Below are 23,267 nucleotides of genomic sequence, written 5' to 3'. Positions count from 1 at the left end.
GGACAGACCAAGACAAAAAGATCTGGAGGGGAAGCAGACCTCATACTGCTGTGCTTAAATTTGCAGGGCTGCTAGAAGTAGAGAACAAGGTAACTGTTTTCCTCCCAAATTAGAATTAAACTGGGGGTCTGGAAGTTCCCCTGGAGAAGTTTAGGCCTTGGGAAGGAGGATTTCCTGGGCCATGTAGGCTGAGATCCACATCCCAGATTCAGGACCCCTTGCTATTCCAGCACTGACCTCTCATCAGGGGTTTAGACTTCTTACTAGTAGGCTGGAGACTGCTTTGGACTCCAGTCCCCCAGAACTCGCCTTCGCTTGAGGCCCACAAAGCCTCCTGCAGACAAGACAGACCATGGAGGTCCAGGCAGGGTGGGCGTAGGTGCGTAGCCAGCTGCTGTGTGGCTGTTCCCACCACGCTGCGCTATTCTCTTCACCTTCTTCATGGAATGGACAGAAAATCAACACACCCGAAGTGCAGGTGGGACTACAGGTGTAGCAGGGAACTTCTTTGCAGCAGTAGTGGTCAAACATAGTTTTGTGGAAGTCATTATCAGCAAGTCCTTAGGTAAAACTGTGCAACTACAGCGTACCATTCCACTGGGCAAACTCTGCCCAGAGGGGGATCTGCTCTTACCTGGGTTGCTACAGAGGAAAGGCAAAAGCCAAGGGGAAGAAAGTCAATAAAAGGTGCCTCATGCAATACGGAAGGCAGGAGCTGGATCTTTTTGTTGATGGAGGTAGTGCCTCCATCTCTGCCCTCAGTGCCTGGTTCCATCACCAGAAAGTAGGCTGAGTGCGCCAATGCAGACATCATTTTGCAGGCCGCTTGCACATGATGGGCTGGGGTATTGAAGTGTTATTTTTAAGACCGCCAAACTTTTGCAGAGAGAGAGAGGACAGGTTTTATTTTAGCAAGGAACTGCAGGGGCTGTGGGTACCTGCACTGCTTGGTGCTATTGTGCTGGGTTGGGGGTTAAAAAGAGCTAGTAACTTCTAGCAGGATTAGAGAGAACATGGAAAGGAGAACCCTGAGTTTGGATTAAAGATGTTAAAAAGTCTCTTGCATCAGCAAGCTCTTTTCTCTGGGAGAGATTAGGAGTGCAGTTTCTCTTGGCCACTCTGTTAATCTGGTCTCCATGGAAACAGAATGATGTTCGTGGTGAGGCGTTGCCCTAACTGCCTGCTCAGCAGCCGTGTCAGAGGGGGAGCCTGGATTTAGTTTGTCACCCAAATCTGGTTGGCTTGTCCCCTGTCAATCCGTGGTGGCTGCTGCTGGGGGAATTTTTGCTGCTCGTTTTGTGCTGGTGGAACCTGCACCAGTGCCCCCGTGCCGCAGGTATTTCGCTCGAGGTTTCACAGACTCAAGTCCTCACTTAACCGCTCTTGGGTGGATATTGCGATACAGCCTATGGACAAGGCATCAAGCAAGAAGTCAGGAAACTCGCCTTGTTTTAAAGCAAATCCAGCCTTGCAATGTCCAGCCAACAGTAATGACTGAGGCAGGCCTTGTGTGGCTTTCCTCTGTGCCTGTCTGTGCTGGGGACAGAAGAAATACTTGTCCCAGGGATTCACCCCAAATGCTGGCCGGTCTGGCCTCTAAATGCAAACTGGAGGTGCTAATGTGGCAATCCAGGCTGAGGATGAAATGGTGGGTGGCTTGTAAACGTTCCTTGCATCTTTCTAAATCCCTTTTCATCCTGAGTCACATGCGGAAGGCGCGTGGGTGAGTGCGAGTAGGCAGAGAGAGAGGGATGGTAGGGCTGCATGAATTTGGATATGCACATCAGCTATCAAACATAGTGCAAAATTGCTGTGAAAGCAAGGAAAAAAGATAAATTTCATGTCACAGTCTTCAGATGATGAGCAACTGCTGCTACTGTTTTCTGTGTTAGCAGAGTTAAAGGGGCACTTCTTTGTTGAGATGAGCAAGAGGTCTTCACCTCGTGTCTCCTCTTCCTAACCCTTCCCTCTTTTTCTCTCCGCTGCTCCACAGTTGTGTTTCCCAGTGGATCTCAGGTGTGTGGTACTGCTGCTGCCTCTAGTCCTTTGAGATCAGCCACGGGTTTGGCTAAAGAAAGTCGAAACAAAGCAAACAAAATGTAGAGGACCTTTTTCCTATCTGACTTCATCTCCTATTTCAATAATATTCTATGCCGTCAGCTAATTCCACCTAAATCTGGAACTGTATGCTTATAAATATCATGAAACTGAAGAGTCAGGGGGAGAATTTATCAGTAGACTTGTTGTCCGCACTGTGAGCTAAACCCTAAATCAGACCTCAAAAATTTTCATCCCAGAGACAACTGCACAGGGTTCCAAGCTTCCTGGGTCCATCTAGAATTGCACTGGAACAAGTCCACAGGTGTTCCCTATAAAACCCATTGCCTTTTCAGCCCATGTGAAAGCTTTCACAGAAAACACGTCTAGTCCAAACAGCCACTTCAGATTTAAATATGAGTGATGACTTGAATAAAAAGCACACTACAGCAGCACAGTGTCAGCCAACACCAGGAAGCCTATTACAGAGAGGCCCAGCCCTGGTCTGGCTGTAGGTGAGAGACGGGGCTCTGCACACCCTGCCCGGGTGGCCCTTTCCCAGCTAGCGAGCCCCGTGGAGGGGTCCTGCAGCATCATGTATCATTTAAAGAGTCATTCTGCTCTGCAAAGCAGGCAGCAGCTCCCGTGTGGGCTATACCTCAGCAACTGTAATTTGTCCCAGTTTATAAATAAGATGTTTTTCCTTGGCTGCCAGGTCCCAGTGACATCTACAAGGCAAGCTGTGATCTCTATGGCCTGTGAATCATCACTGATAACGGCGATCCTCCCAGCTGACTCCTACTTTTCCTAGCTGTACAGCACCAGAGTTTGTGGATGCACCCAGAGACAGCTCTACGGGCAGGGAAATGGCTTCTTCCTTCCGAAGCACAGCCCAGGTTGAAATCACCCAGGAGGAATGCTCTTACGGACAGAAAGGTGGTACAGCTCACCTTCGCTGTCCCTGGAAGGTATTCCTACCTCCCTGACCCAGGCTGGGGAACGTTTGGCCTCTCTCTTCCCCTCCCTTCATGTTCATGCCTTCTCCTAGCACCAAGGCCAGAATAAGTCCGAATTTTCTCCTCTCTTGCCCTGTTCACTGCATGGCCCATGTGCAATAGTCTCCAGCAAAAAAGGGAAAACTTTGGCTGTTCTTTGTGTCTCAATATCTCCTCCTGCTCCTCCCTCTGGAGCATCAACATCTCAGCCTGCATCCCTGGGACGCTTCCCTGCTCGGTTCAGAAATCAGGCAAGTCCTCCTCTCACTCTGTGCGTCAGTGTCCTCTTTTCTGCGGTCATAAGAGCATTGACCTTTGTCAGAGTGAAGATAGCATCAAAAACTGTGGGACTTTTAGTAATGGACACTAGCTACATCTTGTTGGGTGAGAGACTGGAACCTGGGCATTTGCTGGGAACAAAGCTCAGACGATGCTGGAGGCAGTGCCTGGTCGGTGAAGTGTCTTGGATCCTCTGCCTGCCTCTGCTACGTTCGTCTGGCGCAGCTGACGATGTGTTATTTAGTTGCTCCGCATCTCCCTTACAGCCAGGATAACAACACCTTGTGGGGGTGAGAGTAGATGTTCATTGGCATTTGTCATCTGCTCGGCTGCAAGCACCCTGGGGAGGCCTATAAATAAGTGAGGGGCTGTGATTCAGCAGCCACTGGAGGAGCAGCAGCTGCCACTGCGTCCATTTCATGATCGCTTCAAAAGCCTAAACTCTCTCTTTGATTTGGATTTTTGCATTAAATTTACAAGAGCCCCCTCCACAAGCAGAGCAGGGGAAGGCCATCTGCTGTGTCTCTGGGGAGGACGGTGTGGAAGTAACCACTGTGGTAATGATGCAGCTCATGAGACTGATTGCAGGCTCCACCACAGCACCCTCATTCCTCATTGATGTGCACCTGCTTTCATGTTGCTTTCTTCTTGTGTTTGCTAGGGTTGGTTTTCCTGATGTCTGTTATCGCTGGGCAGAGAGAGGCACTAAAGGAAATGGTTTAGGTCAGGCTTGTGGAGAAGCAACCAGGTATCTGGATGCGTTCTCAAGGAAGCAGAGGTTTTGCATCTGCAAAGTCAGTGATGGAACTAATATGAGACTGAGTGATCTGAGCAAAGAGCACAACTGTGTACACCTCGAGGCTCTGAGCAGCGAGATTGCAGCTTGGATTTAGGTTCAGATTGCCAAGTTCAGCTTTGCTCATCTCATTCACCCAGTGCTTTGGGACATTACTGACAGTCTTGCTTTTGTAAGGCTGTGGGGGCCTGTGTCTGCTGGGACATGCTGAAGTAAAGGTCCTTTTCTGTGTGTACGTTGGGGGGAAAAAGTGTCTGTGTGCGTATGAGCTTCTGCCAGCTACAGCATCGAAGCAGCTCTGCTCTCAGTGACCTTTTTATGGGCTGCCCTCTGCTAAAATAATTTTAGCGAAAGCCTTGGCTTTGTCTCCATTTGGGATGGAGGATGTATGTCCGTCCCTAGGTCAGGGTGTAAATGCCCCCATGGTTTGATGGGGTAAATCTTGCTGAGCAGAGTTGTCCATTTCCCCACTGATTAAAGTGGGAAGATGTTTTGTGGGCAGCGGGAAGGGGAATAAGTTGGCCCAGAGGGAGGTGAACAGTAACCATAAGAGCACGTGTGAGACCTGTGATGCCCTAGGAGATTCTAGTGACTCCACATGGACCCAACAGCAGCAGCACTGAGCTCCAGAGCTGGCTCAAAATCTCCTTGACATCAGTCCCACGACGTGTTTGCACTTTGGTGAATGATGATATGATCTATGCCCTAGATGAGAACATGGGGAAACAGCCACAGAGGCCTCACACAGGCTTCTTGCTGAAGCACAGACAGTGTGGAGGAAAGATCTCTCGGCCAGGTCATCCTGCAGCTCTCACCCTTTCTCTAATGAAGCCTTGTTCCTGGTCAACAAATTACAGAAAAAAAAAAAAGGTAAAAAGCAAAGAGGAGGAGAAAATGACAGAATGATATATTTTTGTGCACGCTCTCCCTCTCTCTCTCCATTCCTTTGAGCCATTTTTAACCCAAGCTAATTCAGCTGGAAATATTAATAACCCTATAAGGACGCCACCTCCTTGTAATGAAGTGTAAAGGTCACTTCTGCTCAAATCACACAACTCTTTCATTTTGTTCTCTGCGAAGAACAGCTCCTCTCTTTAATTATTCAGTTTGCTTTTATATTGCAGTCGCTGCTCTCTTGTCTCTAATCTCTGACACTTCCCCATTACGCAAGCCCCCGGGAGGCTGGGCAATGTGGCCTGCTGGGTCACACCCGAGGACCCCGGATGCTGTGAGCAGCAGTCAGGACTTGCCTGGGGGAGGAAGAGGAGGCTGAATGTGGAGCAGGAGAGACGATTCTTGATTTTCAGAGTTATTTCTTTGATGGTGTGGGTCTGCCAGTGTTTCTTCAGGGTGTGGGCATTGTAAAATAAGTTAATTTTTGGTTGAGCTAAATTCTTATGTGTGAGATGCCACTTGATGTGATGGGAAGGAGAGAGGCTGGAGGGCAGTTGGGGCATTCTTGTACTCTAGGGTCACCTTATGGGTGGATGGAGGTGGGAAGCTTACAAGGCCCTGAGATAAAGCAAAGCCTCTGGCATCACTGCGATGTCCTCAGTCATCTCTTGGCTCATGATGCCCACGGCCAGGAAGAACAGAGGGAGAAATCACAGCAGCATGCTGCAGACATGAGCACTCTTGGGACAGGCTATGGGAGTCACCAGCACAAAAATGGGTGAGGGATTTGGGGAAAGCCATTCTCTGGGAATGAATTTAGGGTCATGTACAAGTTCTTCTTGGACAGGTGCCCCTGAGAGGGCTGGGGAACACGTCCAGCAGGACCACACCATAGCTCCCCACTGCCCCCAGAGAAGCTTTCATTTGTCAGTCCCTCAGGGCCCTTCCCCACTTCACGCTGGCACCCAGTGAGTCCTCCTAGGAAAGCCGCAGCATCCAAACCACGTGCTCGCTGCTACCCTCCTACGTGGGAGCAGCTCCTATCGCCCTCCACCCCAGGCCCTTGTTTATGTGTCTGGAGGGTGGTGGGGCCCTGGCTGGAGTGGTCCTTTCTCCCTGCTGGGGCCACCAGCCTTCACTTTGCCAAGGGTGCAGTAGGGAGTCTAACACCACAGAGGCAAGAGACCGCACAGGAATCTGTGAGGTCCTGTAAGTTCTTCAGGGGCTGGAAGGGGTTATTTCAGTGGCTGAGAAGATTATTGCACTAATTATTACTGTAGCATCCTAAATAATTAATAACCATAATTAATTGTATGGACTCAAGAGAGGCAGAAACAACTTTTGCGGTGGCTGTAACCCCTCCTTTCCCTGAGCACTGCTCCCTCCAGAACTCCTCTGCGGTGTTTTATCTCCCTGAATGTTTAAATGACTTGATCAATGTGGGGTTTCCACCATTTCCCCATGGGACTCCTGGTTCTCTGCTCTAATTATAACCCCGCAGCAGCTATTAATGCCCACAAACAAACACAGGTCCTCGGTAGCTGGGATGAGTTAAGGTTTATATAATCATGTGAAGATTTGAGAGCTGAAAAGCCTTTCACTGTGCACTGCATTAATTATTTAAAAGGAGCCTGACTGATGGTTTTTGCATGTGTGTGTGGTTGTTTCCTTTTCTCCCCACTCCCCACGGAGTCCAGCTGTTCTTGGCTACACACGGTGCGCTCAGCACCAGCCAAGACATTGCTAAAGCCAAAATAATTTCCGAAGACTCATGTTCACATTAATCCGGTGAGCTGGCTGGCATGCCAAGTCATGCACTGTGCTGGTAGTAAAGCAGCATACCGGGACCTCTGATGAGTATGTGTAGAAGTTTTGCTTGTTAATGGTAGGACATGCTTCATGGTATAAGAAGTCACACACTGAAAGGATAGAACTGGCATGGTCATTTCCAAATTATAGCTGGCAACTGAGGCACAGAGATATGATGTGACACTGGCACAGACACATGGGAAGTCTAATGAAGACCACAGCACTGACCAGCTCTTTGGCTGAGGATGGAGATGTCTTCTTCCAAGCTGTGCTAGTGCCAGGGGCTTGCCCTCTCATGCCCCTCACATGCTGCAGGGGCAGTAGCACCATGGTTAAGTCAAGCTACCAACTTAAATTTTGAAGCTATTTTCCCTGATGTTGCCTAAACACTGGGCTTCAACAGCAGCCGTCCTTGAAACAGCTAGTGCAGAAGAACACTGTTGTCCATAGCGTAAGTTCTGTACTAGCATCATCCCTCACTCCCTTCCTTTCTATGATTGCTCCAGCAGACCATTAACAGCAGTGCAATATCCAGTAGTGTGGACCAGATTGGGGCACAGTTTGCTCTGTGGGGAGCTTGGTTCCAGCTGACAGGCTTACATGACCTCATCTCTATAAAACCTGATCTTAAACATGCGTTACTCATTCATTCAAAACCTCATGTGGATATAAAATCCAGAGTTCAAAAGCTGTAACTTTCCAGAGACAGGAGTGGTGGTGGTGAAATAGCTGGGTTTTAGGCGAAAATCCGGAAACATTTGACTGTGGTTTTGCAGATGTGATTTCTATGCTGCATCCAGGATGAACTTCGGAGGTTCGACATCTCTGCTGCCACCGTCCTCCTTTCAAGCCCTTAAGCACGGCTCATGGTAATGAGATTTAAGGATATCAAAAAGTCCTAGAAGAGCTAAGGAAAGATAATCAGGGTTAGTGTGCTGACAATGGGGGAAGAGGCTGAAAGTCTAGGGGGGGCTATGGCCAGGGTGGCTGAATTGCCACTTTCCAGAATCATCATTAAAGCAAACCCAGTCCTCTGGCTGAAGATGTGGACTGTTTTAATAATGGAGACATTGGGATTAGAAACAGAAGCTGAGCAAACAAGGGGACTGGCTCAGGCCTATAGGTAGTAATGCTCTGGGTAATTCACGTCCTAAACCTGTTTGTCTGAAAGCATCTCTGCTGAAATTGATACAGCAGGTATTCCTACGGTAACCGTATGTTATGATGCCTTCTGGTCCCAGCCAAAGGCATTGCAATTAAGGAAACAAATGTCGTCTTTTTCTCATGGTCTTGTTTAGTACCCCAGATGTCTGGTGCGGTACTCTCTTGCTCTTTGGTGGATGGTCTGTGCTGCACAGTGACAGCCCTCACCTGAGTGGAAACACTAAGCTCTGGCATGCAGGGGCTGGCGTAGCTGTCTGTAACCCAGGGGAACAGATGGCACCGACTGACAAATGCAGACTGTCCCCCCCACTTCCCTGCTCCTTTCTGCTGCAAATTGAGGCCTTAAAAAGGATTGATGGGGCTAACAACAACCTCATCCGGGATGACTCTTTGGGGGATTAATGACTAGTCGCTGGGGAAAGGTTTAATGGTCCAAAGAGATCAGCAGTCTCAAACCAGTTTATTAATCAGCTGGGGCTAAGGCCATTACAGCTTAACGGCTCAGCTTTGGGGGGGCAGAGGAGGCGAGGGGTGGCAGTGATCCATCCCTGCACAGAAACAAACCAAAGAAAGCAAGGAAATCCCTGGAATCCAGTACAGAAACTTGCTGATTGTCAGGGACTAAGATTTAGCAAGGAAATGCAAAGGGAAAAGGGAGTGATGGGCTTGTTTAATTTATGCCTGATACACGGCAGCCCACCTCACTCCCTCCCTGCTGCAGCGGCTCCTGAACAAGCCCGCGGGCTTCCAGCCAGCTTTGTCTCTAGCGATGACCGCTAGACACCCCTAAACCCTATGCTGTGGCATGGAGAAGTTGTGGACTACTGTTGGGCAAGGAAATTTTTTTCTAACACCTTGTTCAGAGATCAGGTTTCTGCCTGGGAGCGTGAAAACTGAGGTACTTATTATTTTTCTCACAGCAAGTCGAAGCGCAGAAGCTATTCTTATTCATATAAATGTCTAATCCTACTCTGATTCCTTCTGAGCTGTTGCATTTGCTTTGATTACTTTTTCTAGTTATAGCCAAAATAAATTTTGCAGTACAATAATCTGCCTTTACAATACAGCAGGCCCTGAGATGAGGAAAGGAGGCACCGAGCAAATCCCGCTATGGACCCTGTCCCATCTCAGGGCTCAGGGGAGGCTTGGCTGTGTCCTGGCTGCCCCAGAGAGGTTAGATGCCATTTGTATGGAGGAGGCGGATAGTGCTATTCCTGGACTACCTAATGCAGGGTGGCAATGCCTGAATCTAATTATTTGCTCTTCAATTTAGACCCCTTGTGGGTAATCTATAGCACGATGTCTAAATACAGCATAGGGATAAAGTCATTTCCCCTGGGGCACAGTGTGGGCGAGCAGTAGCATTGCTGGGGAAGGAGACCTGCTCCCAGATATCGGAGTTCTATGGAGCAATTTTCACCTGCCTTCATGCAGTGGGACTGGGCAGGAGCCACTGACTTATTCTGGCCACGGTGGAATATTCTGGGAAATATTGGCTTGGGTGGCTTGGGGTCAGTAGGCTCTTTACTTGCTTGAAAGTGAGGTCCCTGTGCTTCATCCTCACAGAGTCTGTTTTAAGCAGGCCACAAAGAGCCCGATCTTCTGAGGAGAGCTCTGTCTTTGCTTTAGAATCTGATCACAGTGAGAAATTGTTTCTGTTCTGATACATTTTTAGGTGGCTGAAATTTCATATTATTTTTGGAAATTTTTTTTTTGCTGTGCTTGCTCCATCCAACGTCATGAACTACATGGTAGAGCAGATGCCTCTCATCAGCTGCCTTTTCAGGTAAAACTTCTTCTAAAGTCATATTCTGCTCTCCCTCGTTCTTTCTGTATCGGTCATACGCATTTCTGCTCCCTTGAGACCCTAGCTGATTCACTCTTGCTTCCCTCAGTAGAGCTCCTGGACCTCTGGCTGAACTAAAATGGTGAAAACCAGCATGCCCCACACGCTCCGGTGCCCCAGCCTGAGCAAACGTCATGTACAGCACTACAGGTCTCTCCTGACTCGGTGTTTTCAAGAGTCTTTTCAAACTCTTCCCTGGAGAGGAGCCTGGACAATCAGCAGGTGAAAGCTGTTTCCGCAAGAGGTAGTTGGTTGCAAAAAGTGTGTGTTTGTGTGTGTGTGTGTGCACGTGGCTTATGGAACAAAGAGGGTGAGCAACCTCCTGTGTCTTTGGATGGTTTCTGCACATCACTTAATAAAGATTCCCAGTTGGCAAAGGCAGTAGCCTGAATGTAATGAATTACAGAGCCGAAAGAAGGTGGCAGGCACGAGGGACAAGCTGAATTCATGGAGTTCCCATTCTGGAGTGCTGTGCCTGAGCCTCACTGGTTTTTATCCATCTTTTCACCAGTGGGGCAGTGCATGTGGACTCAATTTGCTGTAGTTTTGGATCCCAAGAGTTCCAAAGTAGACGTTTCTATTGCTTTAACTAATGAAGGATGGGGATCAATGTGTAGCATGCTGTGAGCTGTGATTCCACAAGATCAATCAAAACTCAGTTACGAGATTTGTAGCATGTGGCAGAACGTCATACCACTAGTTCAGCTTCAGAGGTGACAGTTCTTGGTGGTCTTGCTTTTTATGGCTATAGAGACTCATGCTATTGAGTCTGATAATGATTTTGGTAAGGCAACACGTGGACCTATCGCTGAAGTTAATTCAGTATAAAATCTGCTGCGTTCTGACTCTTGAAGACCAAGGGCTGCAATAACTGGGGGAGCTGTAGGAGCCATCAAGTAACTCCTTTATGTGAGCCTGAAGTCTGTGTGCACCAAGCGGAATTGGAAGAGCAGAGCTTCCTCAGATGGAGTATGCTGGCCCTGCTTGGACCTCCCCTTAGACCAAATTCTGAGGTTCCCTGCAAGATGAAGAACGCATTGAGGAAACCACGTTAGAAATATGCTGAACTATGTTTCAACCTGCCAAGTTTTCCCCTAATACAAATATATGTGCTGAATTTAAATTCAGGTCCTAAATACTGTAGAAATGCTGGCTACCTATAGTCCACATGGAATGGTGACCCTATAACCCCTGAACTCAGCAACACGTATTAATGGCTTATCTGAAGTCTCTGGCAAACACGTCAGTCTCTTCAGACAGGGAGAAGTGGGTTACTTTGTGAATATCAATGCAGATCAAATAAAACTTACCTCAAGGACAAATGTATTTGTTCTGAAAATTTGGCCGTAGAAATCAGAAACGGTTCTTTAAAATGTATCAGCCTAGAGCAAGTTTTCATCTTCCTTTTTGAGCAGTGAAAGTTGGTGATCAAGCCATAATTGGAAATATGTGGTAGGATACAGCAAAACCAACGCCATCAAAAATGCCTTGCAGTTTGGACATATGGGATCAGAAGATTTGACAAAAACACTTTCTCTGTTCTGCAGACATTGGGCTGTTTTCCTTTCATTTGACTTCATATATATTAGCCACCCTGGCTTGTTTTGCACTGATCACAACAGCTCTTGTGTTCTCTTTGATGAATCCACTTGTTTGGTTTATTTCATTTGGCTGGGTTGGGTTGGGTTTTTTTTTGTTGTTGTTGTTGGTTTAGTTTGGGGTTTTTTTTTTGGGGGGGGGGATTATATTGGGCATGATGGCGAGTGTTTTGGAAAAGGGATATTATTTTATTTCTTGCATTTGGCATAACTGGGCCATCAATCTCAGAAGAGCAAGTACAAGGTGCCTAAGTAGAGAAGATACAAAGATGCAATCGCTGTTTTCTTCCTTTATTTATGTAAAATGAAAGTAAAAGTCTTGCCGTGTTTGAAAAACTTCTTTTCTCCTCTGGGGTGAAGTGGTTTATGCCTGCAGCAGGAAAAGGTACCTTCTGGTTCCAGGCTGCATGGAACAATCCTGAGGCTATCAGCAATGTTGGAAAGGGAGAAGGAAAGGAGGGAAGATGATGAGTCACAAGAAGTTTCCTTGTCTGTTATGATTTGGCTTTGTTGCTTTGTGTTCTCTGGATGGCTTAGGGAGAGATGCTCTTCCCTCATCTATAATTTGCTGCCAGATGAATATATCGAGAAGCAGAAAATCGAGAAATCTCGGGAAACTAATGAGAAATGCCTGAATGAGCTTGGTATGTTTCTCCACTTGGCTGTTAGGTTTTCATATAGCAGTGGTGTTAGGGACAGGGGGCACGCAGGGACTTTGAGATGGTTCCACAAGAGTTGTGCAGTTCCTTTTGCTTTTTGGTTTAGTACTAAAATAGGACAGGGGGTAATGGTTTTAAAATAAAAGAGGGTAGATTCAGACTAGATATACGGAAGAAATGTTTATGATGAGGGTGGTGAAACACTGGAACAGGTTGTCCGGAGAGGTGGTAGATGCCCCATCCCTGGAAACATTCAAGACCAGATTGGACGGGACTCTGAGCAACCTGATCTAGTTGAAGATGCCCCTGCTTATTGCAGGGGGGGTGGACTAGATGCCCTTTAAAGGTACCTTCAAACCCAAACTATTCTATGATTCTACCTGCTTGGTCAAAGCACAAACATATCGTCTTACTCACAGATTTAATCACCTAGCATTGTACATATTCTTTTGAGATGTGATAGTTCTAACTTACTAAATTCTTCCTACAGCTTTTTCTTCTCACATGTCTTGACTTTTTTCCCCAAGCTGTTGATCTCTGTTGGATGCTGCTGGGGTCTGGCTGAAGCTCTGTGGTAGAAGGGTTGATTGGTGAAGAATGTATCCTGGAGAAGAGCAATAAAGGATCTCCCGAATGGCAAGGACCACAGCAGGTACCTACCATTTTCAAGATGCTAACTGTAAACTCTTGGGTAGAGATTTCTATTTTTCTGGCCTGGTGAATCTTTGCTGCTACTGGGAGTTTCTGTGGCTACAATGGGAGAACAGTGTAGGTCCAGTTCTGCCTTAAAATTGATTTCAGATCTGCTTGAACACGGTCCAGCTGTCAATATGGCACAAGACTTTTGGCTTTATCATGGACACAGCTGAAAGCATGGCTGCCAGAAGCCATGAACTGTGTGATCTTGAAAAACAGATTGCAGTGTGAATGCCTGAATTGCTGCCACGGGTATTTCTTTGACCAGATCTAATGTATTTCTCCAGGAAGAGTGAGGTATGCAGGGAAGCTAGTACTCCACTCCCAGATGGGAAGTTTTGCCTTCAGCTCAGCTCTGATTCAGGTAGTGTTTTACCCTGAGGAGATGAAAACACCAAGAGAAGTAGAATAATGTGAGGGAGACATCTGTGTTCCACCTTGCATTGGAAAGGGGAGATGTCAGAAAAGATTGCCTTAGGAGGTTTGTCAGGGTCAGGAACATGTGAAAGACGCAAATCAGCCCAATTGCAGCCTGGCAATGGCTGAACCTTTCCCTACAGCCTGTTTTGCTCACGTGTGTGACAGAAGCTATCGCAAAGCTGCCTTTCTGTGTTACCACTACACAAGGGACTTATCACCTTCCTGGGGCCTTTCATGCAGGAAGAGATGCAGCAGTGTCATTCAGCAGCTAGGGTAGGAACCTTCTCTCATAGATGACCGGGTGGCTCTGACATCTGATTTCAAAGTTGTCTGCCTCGCCATGTGGTGTCCTGTGCCTTGGTTCAGAAGGCGGTGAAGAAGCCTGAGTTCTCTCAGATAAATGGCTCAGCTTGGAGCACTGTGGCTTGATGTTCCTGAAGCTGCTAATCCTAATTAACAGCTTTTCTGAGTCCATTTTATAGCACTCTAGGAGCCCAAGTGGGCTTTAAAGTGAATGGAAATGACCCCATGGAGAGCTCTCTCTGGAGATGTTGCTATGCCGACCTGCTTACAGCAACTATTAAGGCTTTGGTTGCGTTCCTTCCATCCTGTGGTGTTGTTATTGTCATATGGGCTCAGATGGTGACAGAAGTGTGTCTGGGACAGATGAGGCCTTGACTCAAGTACTTTTTTGGAAGACGTGGGGAAAAGGGGGAAAAAACAAGGAGGCAGGGGTAAAATCATACCAGGCAGCAGTATAAAGAATCAGCAACAGCAACAACAAAAAAAAAAAATCCAACCTGAAAGACCTGAGATTCTTCTGACAGAAAACGGAGTCAATTTTCTCTTGCACAACTGTTAAAAAAAAAAACAAACCCAAATTTTTTTTTCCCCAACACACTTCTTTATTGAAGGCCTGCAGGCAATAGGGCATTTCCTCTGGATACTGGGGTTTCCTCACCCAGTCTGATGGGAACATGTTATTATACCCCGACACTTTCCAGCAGGTTACCTCCTGCCCCTCACGGGCTGCCAGACGTTGTGCTCTGCTGTCAGGCGATGGATGCCATTTCTCTAAGAGGAGACAAAGGTAGAAACAGCTGTGGCGTGGCCGTCACCCTGGCATGGGCCTGGGGCTGCAGCCCCCGCGCCAGCCACGCCGGGGCTGCGCTGCCACAAGGGTGTATGTCTCCCCTCTTGCCCAGCGGCGCGCAGCTTGAAACATTTTTGGCCACGCTCATTCTCCTGAAATTCAATCTTCCCAAAGCCGATAAATCTGAGGCATTAAGAGGAAGACAAATTATAATGGATGTATTTTAGGAGTATAAAAAGTAACGACTTAATATAACTTTCTCTTCTCCCCTCTTCCTCCCTCCCCCCCCCCCCACACCCTTCACCACCTCATGTTTTTAACATTTTGGGAACTGTCAAAGCTTGAAGGGGATATAATGTGTGCTGGAGAGAGGGGGTAGGTTTTCCCTTTCGGGACTGGTGTGAACTGTGCCTGGAGGGAGCTTCTCCCCTCAGACCCGGCCTTTGGCCCCAGGGCACACCGGCCTTCCTCAGAAACCACTGCCCTCCCTCGCTGTGCTTCAAATAAAAATAACGACGCATCCCGTTGGCACTCAGAAGTGGGGAAAGAAATGGGGGGGGTGGGGGGGTGGCGGAAATCACGTTAAAAATACGATGTATTTTAGGGTTCAAACACCGGCGGCAGCGCCGCGGCCTAACGGTTTCCATGGCGACGGACCCGCTCCGCGCGTGCGCGGGAGGCGCTGTCCCGGGCCGGTCGGCGACATGGGCCCGACAGTCCTCGTCTGTCGGGAAAACCCCGGGCGGCCCTGGACAGGGTGGGGGGGCAGGAGGAAACCCACAAAACAAGCCCCCAAAGGAAGATTAAGGAGAGGAAATAGCTTAAGGGGCCGGGAGGTGGCGTGGGCTGCGGCCTCAGGGAGGTGGCTCTGCCCTCCTCCATGTTGTGGGTGAGGCGAGGCCATGGCGGGGCCACATCTCCCCGCAAGTTCGTGAAGCACAAACAGGTTGTAGAGGAGAGGTGGAGGAGTCTTTTAGGGTAGCAGGCCATCTTCAGGCAGGCCGTGTACGATGCTGTGTGCGTTAGGGCAATCCTGTAGTGTTTTTAATGGTCATGTGGGGGGCTTTTTCATTAGCTTTAATGCTCCCTTTCCTTCTTCCCTCAGTAAATTGGATGTTTAGGGGAAATTCTAGGGGACCTTCAAGGCCCAGGGAATGGCGGCAGCATGTCAGGGCTGCACAGGATACAGGGAGGGAGACAGCACTGAAGGAGGGAGACGGCGTTTGTGTGGGGGATAGCAAGAGGCCAATTAATTTCCTTAGCGCATCAGGCATGGCTGATTAATGCTTCTCTGAAGGAGCAAAGGGTGAGGTTTCACATATGGGGCTGGATTCGGCAGCCACACAGGCACTGCTGGCCTTCGCTCCTCTGTGCGGTTTGGGGACAGGACGTTGGGTGGCTCCTGGGAAAGGCCTTCTTCAGAGCTGGGGTTGTCCTTTTGATTATGATCACCCCAAAAGTTACCAGCATTACGATGAGGAGCAGAAAGGCCAAAATAATGTTCACCAAATATTAATGCCAATCCCGCCACCCAAAAAACAGTTGGGGAAACATCAGTATTTCTTTACAATGGCAACAGACTGAGAGGACAAAGCAAGGGTTTCTCTTCTCCTAGAAACAATGATTTTAAACAGTAGAGACTGTTTCTGAGCAGTGTTGATTTGAAGCAACTTCTGTTTTTCTTTAAAAAAAAAAAAAAAATCAGAAAAATCACCTCCTCACCCCAAAAGTCTCACACCAACATTTTTCCTCACTTTCCAACCAGATATTTTTCCCTGGGGAAATAAAAATATTAACCAGCTCCAGTAAGCCCATCAAGAGGGGGACAGGGGACAATTTTTAGCCTTCTTACAACATGTGGATAGACAGTGGTGTTGAAGATGGGTAATCCATACTGTTGTTTATTATCTATAATAAGTAGCATCCAGAAATCGCAGTTAAGGATCAAGCCCTAGTGTGCTAGTCCTTGTACAAACACACAATAAGAGAGTCCCTGCCCTGAAGAGCGTACAGTCTAAAAATGGTCCCCTATATGGCATAATTTGGAGGGAAAGGATAGGAATTGGAGACAGAGAAATGAGAAATCAACCTTTTTCCTGACTTCATCTTCCAAACAAAAACCATAAAACATAATGCTGAGATCATAATTTCCAGTCCCCATCATTAGCCAGATGTTAGAATTATAGAATGATAGAATCATTTAGGTTGGAAAAGAACCTTAAGATCATTGAGTCCAACCATTAACCCAACACTGCCAAGTCCACCGCTAAACCATGTCCCTAAGCACCACATCTACATGTCTTTTAAATACCTCCAGGGATGGTGACTCAACCACTTCCTTGTTCAGCCTGTTCCAATGTTTGATAACCCTTTCTGTGAAGAAATTTTTCCTAAGATCCAGTATGAACATCCCCTGGCACAAATTGAGGCCGTTTCCTCTTGTCCTATCACATGTTACTTGGGGAAAAGAGCCTGACACCCACTTCACTTCAGCCTCCTTTCAGGTAGTTGTAGAGAGTGAGAAGGTCTCCCCTCAGCCTCCTTTTCTCCAGCCCAAACAACCTTAGTTCCCTCAGCCGCTCCTCATAGGACTTCTGCTCCAGGCCTTTCACCAGCTTTGTTGCTCTTTGGACACGCTCCAGCACCTCAATGTCTTTCTTGCAGTGAGGGGCCCAAAACTGGATACAGTATTCAAGGTGCGGCCTCACCAGTGCTGAGTACAAGGGGACAATCACTTCCCTAGTCCTGCTGGCCACACTATTCCTGATAGAAGCCAGGATGCTGTTGGCCTTCTTGGCCACCTGGGCACACTGCTGGCTCATATTCAGCCAGCTGTCTACCAATACCCCCAGGTCCTTTTCCCCTGGGCAGCTCTCCAGCCACTATTCCCTAGACCTGTAATGGTGCATGGGGTTGTTGTGACCCAAGTGCAGGACCTGGCACTTGGTCTTGTTGAGCCCCATACCGTTGGCCTCGCTCAGCCCATCAAACCAGCCTGTCCGGATCCCTCTGTAGAGCCTTCCTACCTTCAGCAGACCAACACTTCTGCCCAACTTGGTGTCATCTGGAAACTGACTGAGGGTGCACTCGATCCCGTCATCCAGATCATTGGTAAAGATATTAAGCAGAACTGAGCCCTGGGTGATGCAGGAAGGAGACAGCTTGGCAGTGACTGACACTGCTGATGTTGACACCATTCACATCAAGAATATGGTCCCCAGGAGTTCTTCCGTCCACAGCAATGACAGAATCCCACAAGACTTCCTGAACAAGAATGTTCCCTAGTGGGGTGTCTTTACCCCCAGCTATCCTTATCCTTAATTCTTCCTCCAGGTCTTCTTGGGGAATTTCAGTTGTGTTTGTTTCAGCCATAAGAACTCTCTGAAGAAGGTCGTCTTCAGTCTCCTCAAAAGCTGGATTAACCAGTCCAGACTCTGCAGTCCCTAGTGATACCACAGCAGCTGCAGAGCTTTCTGCGACAAGTGATGATCCTCCACTTGGTATGTCTGGAATCTTGGGTATGTTTGTCTCCACCTTGGTGGAGGGATGTTCCTTCCCTTTGGAAATGGGATTCTTTTTCTGCTGTAATTCAGATTTGTTTTTCTTGAAACCAGGACACCTGTTCTGCAGATGAGCTTTTAGTTCACACTGCTGCATTCTCTGCTGATGCTCTGCCTTGAAAGGACAGATGACAAGAAACTTACTTATCCAATAGGTTTCATACTAGAAGGCTGGACTTGTGGCACTGCTGGAAAGAGAGCTTTTTCCGATCCACAGGACAAAAGTTGTACTCCTGCATGAAGTTTTCAAGGCATTTGAAATACTACCCGTGTCCACAGGGGGTGTCCATATGTTGGAGCAGAGCCTAAAGGCAGATATGGCAGATGAGTTCATCGTCCGCTTCATCCTGGAAGTTGTAGAGATGATTGTCCAGCAAGAGGTGGAACTGACCACATTCACAGCAAAGTTCACTAACGTGGCTATGTGGTGTTCTGCTACGGGATCAGCCATGATAGCCAGCATCAGGCACTCTTGGGCCACCAGCAAGGAAACTTGGCATGTAGTAGCTATCTGACAGAGGTCCTCCATAGGTGCAGGGGGCAGGAAGGTGACTCCCTGGGAAGGGGAGGGAGGAGGTGAGGGAAGCCCAGCACCAACTTTGTCTTTGTCATCAGCAATAGGTGGCTCCTCCGCCAGGTTTCCAGGTGGGGAAGAAAGTCGAAATCATGTGAGAGGAAGGAGGCAGCACAACCTCCCAGGTGTCTCACAGCCATCCAGGTGTCTTGCAGCCACCCTGGTGTTTCCGTCCATCCTGCCTGGTGCAGCACGGCTCAGCGCCATGTTCTGGGGCTGTGTTCCCTGGAGTGAGCTAGTCAGATGCTAATGAAAAGACAACAGCTGTCCCAGACTAAAAGATGCTGTGGTACGATAACCCACTGCAGCATGATGGCAGAAACTACAGCATGCAGGGAAGGGCGGGTGGTTTACGCTGGTCTAGGAGGGGACCACTGGGGCTCGGCTCCCATTGCCTTGCTGAGTGGGGCCACACAGGGCTACTGGATGTCTCTGTGCCCTGGATTCCCTGCTGATAGCAGCGAAACCTTTTCTTCAGAAAGCTGGAGCTTTGCAAAGTAATTCCAAAAAATGGTGGATTTTTCTTTCTGTCTTTTCTTAACTTTCCTTTTTTGAGATACTGTAGAAACTTAAAAACATGATTGAATTTGTGCATGCCTTTATTTATTGAGCTATTTATGATGGGCACAGATTTCCCTAAGCCAAAAAGCCCCCTCCCTCCTCCTTCCCCAGCCTTAGTAATCAGCTTCCTTGTGTTCCAGCCCACGCTAGGCTATTTTCCACTGTCAAATCCCCCATCATTGGTTAAATTACCTAGGTGTGTGTTGGCTTTATCTTTTTTTGGTGAAATCTTATAATCTTTCAAATCTACTTTGCCCAAGTCCCTGTCACCCTCTTAGGTCTCTTGTACACCCTGCTTCTCTCCTGGCTGATTCCATAAAAGGTCTAATTTCCACGAACTGCTGCTCTCAGGCTGTACTCCGGTGCCCATGATGATCATCTGTGTCCATCAAGGCTCCCAAGTGCTTCAAACCTACAGTGAATTGCAGATGTTTGGATTCCTTTGCACATGGATGTGAAATTTTCCCTTCCACCATCCCTTTCTCACATCCACCATCCCTTTCTCAGATGCTCCCCTTCTACATTTCGCTGCCTGTGTTCACTGCAGCCTGCGTTGCCTGCACACCTTTTATGCCACCGTACTGTTAATGAGCATATTTGGCATGGGCCTTGATTTGCCACCAGGGTGCCCCCTCCCACACACACTCTAGCAGCTGCCTTCTGACATGCGAAGACATGCTTCACTCAGAGTCTCTCGCGTGAGCCAGTTTTAATCTAGGGTGCTCTTTCTTTTTGGCTCTCCACAGAGATCAGAGGACCCTGTTTAATCCAGCTCCCTGCCGGTGTAGGGTTGAGTCATAGGAGGTTTTTCTGTTGCTACATCTAATAGCACTTTGCTATCAGGAGCAGAACATCAACCTGCTTGGCTGGGAGTTGGCACTGTCACCCAGCAGCTCTCCTTGTCTGGAAGTTGTTTTGATTCTTTTCTTAGACTTCTCCCTCTCTGTGTCTTTCTCTCTAAAACATTAATTTCCTCTAATTAGAGCCTCCTTAACAATTCTTTTTTCCCCTCTCCTCAGTTAATTTTCTCTAATTAGAACCTCCTTAATAATTCTTTTGCTAAATCAATTTCCTCAGTTAGAACCACCCGCCATAATTTCTTTCCATCCTTTCAAAAGCTGTCGCAGTAGCTAAGTAAATTATGCTTCTGGGTAACCTTTATCTCTTACTTGGTATTTTAAAAGAAGAACTGTAACAGGTTAGACAGGCACAATTTCCCCTTCCAGAGCTATGCTGGTCTGACCCCATTAGGTTATACTTAGCTGAGTGTTGTACTATTGTATACTTAATTAGGCGCTCTAGCTGTTCCTCTGGAGCCAAGGTAAGGCTGTATTTATGAATGAATTAAACATGACACTTCATTATTCAGATCAGATTTAACAGCGTCAAAATCCATCTTTAAACCAGATCAAATTGCTCTCTAAGAATATGTAAAACCTCCTGCCCCTCTTCGCTGTCCTGTGAGCCTGCCGTTCCTAACTTTTTCTCTGCAGCCATGCCAGCTTTCTTCTCATGGCAAGCCTTTTAAGTACAAATTGTTTCTAAAACATGCTGGTTTTAAAAAGATTTTTTTTTGTGTGTTCGTAATTTACACAGTAAGTAACTATTAATGGCGCATTGCTTTTAACAAACATGCTGTGGGCCATATCAGCAGTTGGTATAAATGGGGAGGCAGCTGATTTACACATTATGAACCTTGGGCCCGAGCTTCCTCTTCTACATTATGCAGTTTGTTCCCAGTTGAGACTGTATTATGCATTTCTCTAGCCCTTTAGGATGGACCATAAGGAACCACCTCACTATGTCTGACCTTCCTGAAATCTACCAAGGGCGTCTTGCTCCATTTCCTGGTTTTGGGAAGAAAAGGGCCAAGGTGGCAACTGGGAGGAGCCATAGAGCTTTAGTGAAGTGGTTTGGTTTTTTTTATGTAATTATTAAAAAAAAAAAAGAAGTAAGGAAACACATTTGTGCTGCAGGAATGCTCTCTCCCTGCCACTGCTAGGTGCAGCACTGGTAGCCGATTGTGTTCCCTTTTCTAGTACACCTTTCTCAGCTTAACACCTACTACCAAGCACAGATCTGAGGGTTTCAACAAGTGTCGTGAAGGAGAGCACTGCCCTGCTATGATGCATGGTACAATGGGGCCCAGCTCACATGAGACAGGCCAAAGAAAGCTACAAGAACAGGCCCACGAGACTACCTCTGGTCTTTGTAGCATAAGGACTTTCTCCCTCTTTTGGCTATGCCCAACGTAAGCTGCATAGCCTGATTACAGTCCCGATCACAAAGCCGAATGTCACCGTGGGCCCTGAAGAGCCTGCTCCAGTAAGGCAGATGGGCCCTTCAAACTTGTGAAGTGTTTTTTACCACCATCTGATGAGAATCAGCAACGCCTCGGTGGGTGGATGCTTTGGGTGCCACTTGGTACAACAAGTGGAGTGATCCATGAAGAATGTTCCACGGGTATTCTACGGGGAGCTGGTGGAGGCTTGCAGCTACTCCATCCTTGTCAATGCCACTGTCCGATTTCTGGGCAGGTTCAAAACATTTTAGCCAAGCCTAGCTACTGTGGGAAAGCTGTACTGTTGCTCTTTCACACTTCTTTCCTTCTGACCTTTCCAAGCCTCTAGCACTCCACAAAGTCTATTCTTGGTGGAAGTGGTGCAGAAGTTGTAAGATCTACTTTATTTCCGTTGCAGTCTTAATAACTATGCAGAAAACTCCATTTGCCATCACTTCCCACGGAATTTTGGAGTAGGATTGGATGGAAAAATGAAACGCATTAAGGTTTTTGGTTTTGACAAAATCCCTAATGTCTGAGATGGAATAGGATGCTTTTGGGCAATCTTACAAGGAGTAAAATGCTGGTGGTGCTGGAAGGGAGTTGTTTGGGAAGGGTAGATTCTCTAAAAAGATGTGTTAGAAGGCTAAAAAAAAAAAGCTTTCTGGTTCTTCTCAGAAGAGATGAGAGAGCAGGAAGAGGGAATCACCAGGTTGGATTGTTCAGACCAACAATTGAGTACAACGGAAGAGATGCTGTTCCCTATGCTCCATGAGAAGCCCATCTTGCTGGTCTCCAGTCCATTCCAGCTGAGGACAAAGAACAGCTAGAGATAGAGATAGGCAATCCAGTAGACAATGTTGAAGAGCAGGAAGGCGGTGGGGAAGAACACACGAGAGTAGGAGTCCAGGCGGGAGATGTGAATGCGGACCCTCCCCTCCCGCCACATTCCTGTCTGACAGTCCTCAATGCAGCAGAAGAACCTCTCGCATTCCTTTCCTTCCAGACACGGGGAGCCAGGGTCTTCATCCTCATCCTCCTCTATCTCTGGGGGCCAGTGCATGATGTTGTTGATGTTGATGGTGGTAAAGGATGGCATCACCTGTGCACTGGCAGGCGGCTGTAATGAGGAGGGGTCGGTGGATTAAAGGCAAGGAAAAGGCAATAAAACCTGTTCTAGACACCAAAACTCATCCAACTGGCAATAGATCTGTTCATAGCATAGGTGCAGTTCAATGGAGAGGGATGACTGATCATCTCCCATCTCTGCACTCGGTTGTATGTCACCACCTTGGTGTACCGTGGGGACTGGCATGCAGGATTGTTTCTTCCCTGGACCCCAAAGGCAAAGCCTTAGTCAGCAAAGATCTAATTGTTCTGATTCCCCACCTCTCCCACTAATAGTCAGTGCAGAAACAGGACCTGTTTGGTTTCAGCTGTGCTAGCCTCCTCTCATTCCCCTGAGCTCAGCTATCTCTGAAGACACAGCACACAGTCCAGATGTGTCTTCTGGTTGCGTTAAGTTGCTGGAAAAAAGCTGGTGAAAGGCTACGTGTGACTCATGACTTCTTGGCCCAGGACAAGAAGTGTATCATGAGCCTCATGGAAGACCTCTCTCCACCCATGCTGGGAAATGAGGCTGGCACAGAAGAGAACTGTTTTTTCGTTTCAGTTCTGTCCAGATTCAGAGGCCTGTTTCAGCTGATGTGTCAGAAGTACCTGCCATGACCTTGGGCAGATCTCAAGGGGATGATGACCACTCTGGGTTCACTATCCCCACACTCAGAAGGTCGTCTGATGGATAGACCACAAAACAAAGTAGGTTTCTGCATCTCTGTGACCTAAGATACCTCTGTAATCCACAGAGATTAAACTGGTACAGGTGGAAGAACCTGGGTATGGATCACCCTGTCTTGAAATAGACATTTACATTTGGTCATGTGAGTCATCCTAAACCGTACTGATAAGCTCTCCAGCAATTTTGAAGATAGCACAGGGTGCCTGG

The 23,267-nt window shown here is 47.6% G+C and overlaps 1 protein-coding gene across 1 annotated transcript in view; it reads right to left on the bottom strand.

Moving 5' to 3' along the window:
• Nucleotides 1-20,466: 20,466 nt before the first annotated feature.
• The window catches only part of LOC141748442 (gamma-aminobutyric acid receptor subunit gamma-4), a 37,097-nt gene continuing 34,296 nt past the window's right edge, over nt 20,467-23,267 (bottom strand). The window contains exon 9 of the mRNA XM_074600502.1: nt 20,467-22,382. Within this exon, the coding sequence (XP_074456603.1) occupies nt 22,089-22,382 (294 nt within the window). The 3' untranslated portion in view covers nt 20,467-22,088. The remainder of the gene's footprint in view (nt 22,383-23,267) is intronic.

Source organism: Larus michahellis, chromosome 9 (genome assembly GCF_964199755.1).
Source record: "Larus michahellis chromosome 9, bLarMic1.1, whole genome shotgun sequence".
NCBI classification, from domain to species: domain Eukaryota; kingdom Metazoa; phylum Chordata; class Aves; order Charadriiformes; family Laridae; genus Larus; species Larus michahellis.
Note: the sequence above shows the minus strand (reverse complement) of the source record. Positions and strands in the feature narration are given on the sequence as shown.